The 9843-nt window shown below is 51.6% G+C and overlaps 1 protein-coding gene across 1 annotated transcript; it reads left to right on the top strand.

Moving 5' to 3' along the window:
- Nucleotides 1-7694: 7694 nt before the first annotated feature.
- Nucleotides 7695-8615, top strand: NCS57_01377000 (uncharacterized protein; the record flags this gene model as incomplete). The annotated part of the gene is made up of 1 exon (XM_053063394.1): nucleotides 7695-8615. The coding sequence occupies one exon, from the start codon at nucleotides 7695-7697 to the stop codon at nucleotides 8613-8615; it is 921 nt and encodes a 306-aa protein (XP_052906727.1).
- Nucleotides 8616-9843: the final 1228 nt, after the last annotated feature.

Below are 9843 nucleotides of genomic sequence, written 5' to 3' on the forward strand. Positions count from 1 at the left end.
AATACCACAAGCCAGCCCACGTGGCCCCGGATCCGGCCAGAAACTGACCAGCAACAACGTCGACGCTGCCTTCACTGCCTCACATGTCTTGATATATCCAAGCTGACGCAAATCACAGATGGAGTAGAGATTGCTCCTCTCAAACACCGTCGTGGCCAATGCCATGTCACTCCTGGAAAAGATCCCCAGCTTTTCAGAATAGTTTAAAAGACCTCATTGCGCGTTGAAAGGGTTTGGCAGGCCCAGCAAAATCTTGCGGGTGCCAATTCACGGGTGTTGCCATGCGTGGGCATTAGGAGTTGGAGCCAGTAGGAACCACAAAGTCGAGCCTAATGGCGGGAACCAATGACTTGACCACCTTGACAGGCACAGCACGTCCTGTGGGTTTCTCATAGGAGAATAGTGCAGTCAAGATACAATAAAATGGCCCGATTCTACCGATGCCTTGAATTTGCATTCCAACTGAAAGCAGCGATGGCAGAGCCCCGTACAACAGGCTCAGAAGACCCTCTCGTCCACTCAAAGGCTACACAAACTTGCAGACGATTTTAGATATCGCGGGGCTCTCATAGGTAAAGAGTGACTGTTGGTCATGGGCTCGGCTGACAATCCCCATAGCACGCCCATACTGTGTCTGATTGAAGATATTTTCAATCTCTTCGTCCGCTAGGCTATTCGGGCTATCTCTTGTTTGAAGCAGAGCATCCATCAACTCTGCACACGACTGCATGGCGTCATTGGCCCCTTGGCCCCTTCTCCCACGCTAAGAACGCAGTGTTGGTCGCAAATTCTGGCAACCACATATAACCTTGTCAGGGGGCGCCACAGGGTTCCCTACCAATGAAATCGGCGCAGAAAGCGCACTGATCATTCTGGGTTTCTTTTGCGGTGTTGGATCGAGCCAAAATTTTCCTCCGGCCTCATCTTGGAGGTTATAAAAGAGGACCCAGACCGCACCATAACAACACCCAATTCTCAGCAACGACCGCACTCCATCAATCCAATTACACGTTCTCTCAACAACATGGCAGGCTCAAGAAGCATCGCTCCAGAGGAGTGGGAATTGCTCAAAGCAGTAATTTCTGACCTGTACCTAAACCAGAAAATGACACTGGCTGGGGTGATGAGACTCATGGAAGATGAGCATGGGTTCCGAGCCAAGTCTGTCATGGTCTCCACAGCAAGCAGTGTCCTAACGTGTCAATAGCAAAGCCCAGTACGTTCGAAAGCTGAAGAACTGGGGAATGGAGAAGAATTCAACCAACCAGAAGTGGAAAGTTGCGGCCCAGCAAGTTCAGAAGCGGAAGTTGGAGGGAAAGGAGACCGAGATCCTCATCAACGGAAGGCTAATCCCGTGGAAGAAGCTCAGAAAAGAGACAGCCAGATATACCGGCTCCCAATCCGACATGATAGAAGGATCAGGTAGGTTTTGTATTCGAACATGACAGAGAAACAAGCGTGGGCTAACACTGTTAGATATCCCAACGGATCTTTCAACTGGCGTGATTGCCCGTACTCCGCCAGGAGAGGTGCCCACAGGCATCCAAACCATTCACATACCATGGTTCCAGTTTCAATCTTTTGTGGAGTCATCCAGTACGTTGAATCTACTAAATCCTTACCTTGATCAGACACTCATCAGTCCCTCAACAATAGTCGAGCGTCTTACAGTGGATTCTAGCCCCCTTTTTATGAGTCCTCCATCCACGTACAATCCGACAGAATGGGAGCACTCGATGGGCTTCTACAGCGACCTTGGCAACGAGTCACTTCCTTCTATCCCGAACAATGAACTGGATCTGTTGCTAGGCTGGGACCCGAGTTCTGCCAATGAGGAACAGGCACAGGCTTCTTCACTGCTCGATCCGAGTTGCCGTGAGGCTAGAGGGCTTCTCGGAGAGTGCCTTGGCGAGTCCGTCGATCCGGATAACCCAGATTATTCCTCTCGAATCTCGTCGAGTTTGGAAGAAATCACCATCGATCGACATGACGGAGACCTCATGCACCATGTAAAAAGGCTTTCAACTGCCTCGGGCCAAGAGGCAGTGTTTCAACTGCTCCGCTATACAGTCTACCTCTCCTCCAACAACCTCTTATCCGACAAGAAGACCGACAAACTCTTGAGGTGGATTATCGACAGTGGACACCTCTGGACTTTGGAGGGTTTACTCGGAAGTATGCTACCCACCACCAAGATCTTCGCCTCCAACCTCCTCGTGAGTGCTGCCAGACTTGGAGAAGTCAGCTTGGTTAAATCTCTTCTTACGAAAGGGTTTGACCCTAATACTCTCGCTGGTATGCCAGAAAAGCGAACTCCCCTGGAGGTGGCTGCGGATCAAGGAAACGTCGCCCTTGTAAAGGTCTTGCTAGACGCCAAGGCCAATCCCAATGTTCACCATCAGAATAGCCACCCCGCCTCCAAGACAGCTCTCCACAGTGCAATCTCTGGCCGCAACGAGAACTCGGTCATTGCGAGAATGCTGATTAAGGGGGGTGCGGATGTGAACGCAGTAGGGCGAGATTGGGACCGACCGACAACGATGCTCAATCTGGCAGCACACTATGGGGATCCAGACCTTGTTCAGATGCTGCTGGACGCTGGCGCACGGGTGAACGAAATGTCAGTGGGCCAAGGCACGGCGCTGCAAATTGCAGTAAGCCGAGGCAACATAGACATCACTGAGATTTTGATCGCAGCGGGAGCTGATGTCGATTGCCCGATTGGCAAGGCATATCAAGATGTGTGCAAACTTTCCGCAGAGAAGAAATGGTCCGATGTTATTGAAACGCCAATCCAAAGGGCAGCGAATGAAGACAATATGGAGATGGTACAAGTTCTTCTGGAAGCCGGCGCAGACATTCACGGCTTCCCGGCCAGAGAGGTTTTTCCGTGGCTCATGTCCAGCGGTAAACTTAGCGAGGAGGACGACGAGGAAGAAGAAGAACACTGTTGGGATCATGACCTTAGTTGCACGCTACGGCCGGCACTAATGTCAGCTGTGGTAAGGGGAAATGTCGTTCTGGTTCGAATGCTCTTGAACCTGGGCGCAGATGTCAATGCTAGAGGCTGTGAAGGCACTGCATTGCAATTAGCATCGGCACAAGGAAACCTCAAGCTTGTTCAGCTATTGCTGAAGAAGGGGGCAGACGTGAACAGCGCCGTTCAGGATCTCAAAAGAGGGAAAACTGCTCTCCAAGCAGCTGCAAGATCGGGAGACGAGGATCTGGTCGAGTGCCTGCTCAAAGCCGGTGCTCAAGTCAACGCCCTCCCAAGTTCTTGTGGCGGCCGTACCGCAGTTCAAGCGGCTGTCGAGTCCCAGAACATCAACTTGGTCAAGTTATTGGTCAATGCCGGCGCTAATATCAATGCTGCACCTGCGCCTACGGATGGCTGCACATGCCTTCAAGCAGCCGCTACCAGCAGGAATGTCGAGATGGTGGAACTGCTGCTTCAGCTCGGGGCGGATGTTGATAGCCCTGCATCCTCTGAAAGAGGCGGACGAACACCCTTGCAAGCTGCAATCGCGTCTGGTCATGAACGGGTACCTGCGATGCTGATTGAAAGGGGAGCGAGCCTCAATCTGCCATCATCGGTCAAAGAAGGGTCTTCAGCGCTCGGCTGTGCTGTTGCGAATTACAATCGTGACCTGGTTCATTCGCTGCTAGCCGGTGGAGCAGATCCAAATGGCTGCGGGGGGGAGCAGACGCCTCTCGGAATTGCGACGAGTCAGGGTGTCCTTGACATCGTGTGCTGCCTTTTGGATGCCGGCGCAGATGTGAATAGAACTCATGAGGGCCAGACGCCGCTCGAACTCGCTGTCGAGGGAGAGAGTCTAGATATAGCGCGTGCTATACTACGCGCTAAACCTACATTTGGCGGTCATGTTGGCGTGGAAGTACTCCGACGGGCGGTCCGCGACAACTCGGTCAGCATGATTGAGCTTTTACTTTCACATGGGGTCAGCGTGAACAAGCCTCTGGGTGTGAAGCGTGACTCGCCACTTCTGGAAGCAGTGAGCCGATGGAATATCAACGAGGACCTTGTCCGTACTTTGTTGAGCCATCATGTTGATGTGAACTCAGATCACGGTAAACCTCTTCAGGTCGCTGCTGCGAAGGGTTCTATCTGGACAGTACAAGCCTTGCTCAAAGCCGGGGCCAACGTCAATTCCCCCGCCCTTGGTCAACATTCCAAGACGGCCCTTCAAGGAGCAGTTGCATCAGGAAAAACTGAGCTCGTTGATATATTACTGGAAGCCGGAGCAGATATCAACGCTCCTCCTAGTCCAGAGTGGGGCGAAACAGCGCTCCAAGTGGCAGTTGCTCGAGGATCTGTCCGCATGGTCAAGTTTCTGCTTTTGCACGACGCCGATGTCAATGGCCCGGCAAGTCCGTACCATGGGGCAACAGCATTGCAAAAAGCAGCAATGGCGGGCCATCTGCGTATTGCCTTGATGCTACTTAAAGAGGGCGCTGATATCAACGCACCACCGGCGGCGACTGGAGGACGCACAGCGCTCGAAGCCGCGGCCGAACATGAACGCCTTGATCTTACGTGCCTACTTCTTCGGAATGATACTGAGCTTGAAACTTTGGAGAGGAGGTGTAAACGAGCTGCAAAACTGGCGTCCTCGGCTGGCAATCATATACTTGCTAATGTTCTGCGGGAATGGAAGAGGGATTAGGGAAAGGTATGTCTCGCAGTAATCACACGTAATTAGGTTATCTCTCCTCTGTAGGAATTCCAAACATTTACACGCCATGTTAGACCTGATAGTTGAAAGAATTACAAAAATTATCAGATGTTTTACACTCGTTTCAAACAGAAAAAGTATTACTTCAAGAGCATATTCATCTCAAGATGGAGAGTCACAGCCGCGTCCCCAACATACCTAACTCACCACAACTTCAAGATCCGCGGCATGGGCCGTAGGGATAAAACCCGCCAGCACTGGCGAGACGCTATGAAAACACGTGCTTACATTTAGTAAGCTTGTTTTCCCTATCACATCGTCTTTTAGTCTTGCTCCTCCTCTCGCCCAACATCCAGCCTATGTCGCAAGATGTACCTCCTTCAAGTCACCCATCAGCATCCATAAAACCACTTGCTCCCCTGGTATTATGCATATTTCGGCTTCCGTTGTTCCTCTTCAGAGAGAATTTCCAGTTTCCTGAACATCAGAATAACGATAGCGACATCCAGGTGTATGTTGCAGTACGCGCGTAGTGCTTCTTCGCAGCACATGAAACCGCTGTAGTTCTACAAGCGAAACTAAACTTACCCAATAACCACTCGCATCTCCCTTGCTCATCACGCAGGATACAATCGCCCGTTTATGTGTCGTTTTTAGGAGAACAACGCTTACACAGCATTAGTGAGAGTTGACCTCCTGTTTCGGCCAATCTGTTCCGAACCTCCAGCATCTACTCCTCTGCCTCTCTGAGGCCCGCTTCGACCCCCAATAGCGATGGTTTAGTTTCTATTTTTGACTATCATGTTTGATACGTCCAGGTAGCACCTCAAGTCATTTGTCAAACAGCACTCGTGGTAGCTCATTCGCAATTACCTGCTTATCCAAGCCATATGGATAATGGGGAAACATGGACACCGGAGCACATTTGAGAGACTTACGCGTCCCGTCACTCAGCATAACTCGCGGACATCTGGCATCCGTTTGAAAATGTAACTTCATCCGTTGCCTGCTGACTGGCATACGAAGCCTATTCATACATCGGCTTATATCGGATGAGCCTATTTACAGTTTCAGGTAGTGGGCAGCGATATCCGAACCAAAGACATGCACCTATCTCAGATAGCAAGTCCTACATCCAGTCCGGATGACAAATTGCGGCAGATTCCATCTCACCCCGTATGCCCTCGAAAGGATCTGCTTATGGCAGACGCATACTCCTCACTCGCATCCTGCTTACTGGAAACAGCAAAACAGCCAAGACCTCACAGCCTGCTTCATAATAGACATTATTTTCAAGGATGGTATATGTGCTGCGAGACATGTCGGCGAAATAACCTGCTGTGTAACTCTTCGCCGAAAGAGTCCTGTTGCGTTGAGCAATGCCACAATTGCGAATACAATAGTCTTACGTAGCTATGTAACGTGTACCATGCTCATGGAGCCTCAGTTATCATCATACGTCGCACGTGTATGAATGCCACATGGGATATGGCCGCAGCAGCTACTCGCAGCTGAAATCGCATCAGGCTATATCGAAATGGCGCACGGCACGACGGCATCATTCCAAGGTCGACCATCCTCAGCTCGGTCTTGGCATCTGCCGTAGTGGTGCACTTTCGATGCTGATGTTTGCTCGAAAAGCGGGCTAGCAGATGCGGGCTTGCGAGGAGGCTTACAGCTTCGCCCTCGACGTAATCGAATGCAAAGATTCAACCATCCCAGAGGCCTCTCGATCACATCGTGAGAAATGGCTCGTATACTTGGAAGCCGCCACTTTTTTGTTTTGGTTGCACACCATCAGCCAGCCCGTATGCCCTTCGGTAACACTGATTTCCGGGTCAAGACACGGCCTGCCCAAACCGTCTTGTGAGGTAGGGCTGAGGACGGCAACGCCAGTAAGCATAGCGAGTAACATCTCATTGGAGGAGTTAAGCTTACTAAAAAAAGGTCCGGTGAGCCATCGCTAAAGGGTTTAGCCGTAGGGCGAGCTGAGTTTATCTCGGCCTTGCCCATGATGACGGAACCGAGTATCCACCTCATCGGAGGGTACATGCTCACGCCTGCATCTGACATCCAAGACACTTTGACAGCCTGATATGCACATATGCTGCTCATTCTGACAAACAGACATGTCCCGCAAATCCTTCCAACATCGCAGTAAGAAGGATCGCCATGGCGTGCTGTACTGTCTTTGAATACGAGGAGGATGCTGCGACAAGGCCGACAGTCTTGCACTTTGGTCAGGTTACAGCGCCGTCAACTGCCAACTCCAGCAATAGATTACCCAGCCCGACCTGCTAGTCTTCCACACGTTATGCAAGCTCGTGATGGGGGCGTGGCACAGCTGACCCTCCCTCAGCCCCGAGCATCACGGCATCTCGTTGCGGGGTAGGCACGGCAGACTCGGGGCCCTCGTCCGGGTGGACCTCTCGCATCTGGGATGCCACCACCATCATCACCACATGGACTCCGGCCCAGGCCTGTCCGGTCAGCACAGCCACCCCGAGCACTAACAGACAGACTATCGCCAATTCCGCCAAGGCCGTTGCCCAGAGGCTAGCGCTGATTCGCTGGGCGCAGCTGAGAGCGAACTGGCGGAGGCTCAGTCAGCCCGAAATAGCAACCCACTGTACCACGAGGCTTTCCACCCGCTTATGGCCGAACAGAGCCCCAGCCCTGGCTAAGTTGGGTGTGGTGATGAGAGGCTTGACACACACATGCTGCGCCGACCATCACCATCTTCCGTGGTGTAGATGGAGGTTTGCGTTGAAAATCAACGGCAACTTACAACGGGTGCTTTTTGGGTAGGAGAATTCTATTATTTAAGAATCAAGTGATTCCCCGAGCAATCCATTCTATTCATTCTCATCATCCTCATCCACTTCTCACTTACACAACAACTCCAACTCAACCACCTTTCACTTATAGCAACATTTACACAACACTCGCTGCCTTTTATACCACTACTTGATTAATTCATCTCTTCTTTCAATCTTCAACATGCGCTACTCCCTCACTCTCATCGCCTTTGCCGCCACGGCTCTGGCTCTTCCCACTGCCAAGCCCGCCGACGACGGCTCTTGGGCTCCTGGCAAGTACGAGGGCAAGGGTACAGGCTACGACGACGGCAAGTGGCACGAGGGAAAGTATGAGGGCGGTGACACTGGCTACGATGATGGCAAGTGGACCCCCGACAAGTATCCCAGCGGCAAGGCCAAGCGCAACGACGATGGCTCTTGGCATCCCGGAAAGTACGAAGGAAAGGGAACGCCCTACGATGACGGCAAGTGGCACGAGGGCAAGTACGAAGGCGGCAGCACTGGCCACGACGACGGAAAGTGGTACCCCGGAAAGTACCCTGGCGGCAAGGCCAAGCGCAATGACGACGGTTCCTGGGCCCCTGGGAAGTATGAGGGCAAGGGAACTCCCTACGACGATGGAAAGTGGCACGAGGGAAAGTACGAGGGTGGTGATACTGGCTACGATGATGGCAAGTATCATGGCGGCAAGGTCAAGCGCAACGATGATGGCAGCTGGCACGAAGGAAAGTATGAGGGCAAGGGAACCCCTTATGACGATGGCAAGTGGCATGAGGGCAAGTACGAAGGTGGTGATACCGGCTACGACGACGGAAAGTACCATGGCGGCAAGGTCAAGCGCGCGGATGATGGCTCTTGGCACGAGGGAAAGTACGAGGGTGGTGACACCGGATATGATGACGGCAAGTGGGAGGAGGGCAAGTATGAGGGTGGTGATACTGGCTATGATGATGGCAAGTACCACGGCGACAAGACCAAGCGCAACGACGACGGTTCCTGGCACGAGGGCAAGTACGAGGGTGAGGGTACTCCCTACGATGATGGAAAGTGGCACGAGGGAAAGTATGAGGGCGGCGACACCGGCTACGATGACGGCAAGTAACACGGTGGAAAGAAGAACTAAGCGGTGGTTTGATTTGGCACTGTTCTCAACGACATTGGGCAGGAGTTTTTGGGCTTTAGACATGGTACATATTCGCTTCTTGCCGGCGGCCTCGGCCTTTTGACTGACGGTTGACTTGGTCCTTTTTTGGCCTTCTTGTTTATACTTATTCATTCCTTTTACTTTACATACATGGATACATTGGCACTTCAACACAATCGTCCATCGACAATGACTTGCTCTGATCGTGATGCATCTTCCCCATTTGAGATCAACTGCCTGATAATCCCCTCGCATACAATTTCATAAGATTTCAGTAGATATGTATCTTGAGAATTTGGGCCCTGTCCTCTGCCATCTGCAAACTATGCCACACGGCTATTGTCCGCAAGGCATGACACTCGTGTTGCGGAGACTGAAGAGAGGACCAGACATCCGACGCAACAAGCAGTCAAAAACACCTGCAAACCCACTGTCCCAGGTTCAATGAACATGGATGAGATCATCCGAGCCATGACGACATTTAAGCTAGCTCAAACATATTTCGCTCCTGAGGACCCGGACCTCGGAGCACCCGACCGGGGATCCACCAAGACGGGCGCCGAAGGTCGCAAGCTCCGTGCTCGCACCGCTCGGAAACGCAAAAGGGGCAACACACACACACCAGAGCAAAGGAAAATGAGAATGATGTCTGTGAGAGGAAGACACAGAAAGAGCCAAAAAGAATGCGAGAAATGCAAAAGAAAACAATATATTAAACGGGAGGTGTTGAGAAGAGGCAAAAGACAGGGCATTGTGCTGGGCCCACTTTGGACATGTTACGATGATTCTTATGAGGATTGCGGATGAGGATTTGCTCAAGGCGGCCCAACCAGGTAAGTCGGCCAAATACAGCAAAAGTCAACGAACAACACCTCAAAAACAGCATCCACGGCATCAACAGGTGAGAATCGCAAAAAGGACTGTTCTGAAAGGAAAAAAACAATGTCGACAACGGCAGGATTCGAACCTACGCGTGCGAACACAATGCCTTGATATGCAGGATAGCAGGGCATCGCCTTAACCACTCGGCCACGTTGTCCTCTTTGATGGCAATGAGCTTCAAGCTTGGAAATATGAGGGGAGCAAATTTCATGATTGACGTTTCTAGGACTCACTGCACGTTATGAAGCACCCTTTTCATCGTGAAATATCTGAATGACTTGTGTTTCCATTACAATGCCCCTTC

The sequence above is a fragment of the Fusarium keratoplasticum genome, chromosome 12 (genome assembly GCF_025433545.1).
Source record: "Fusarium keratoplasticum isolate Fu6.1 chromosome 12, whole genome shotgun sequence".
In the NCBI taxonomy this organism is placed as follows: domain Eukaryota; kingdom Fungi; phylum Ascomycota; class Sordariomycetes; order Hypocreales; family Nectriaceae; genus Fusarium; species Fusarium keratoplasticum.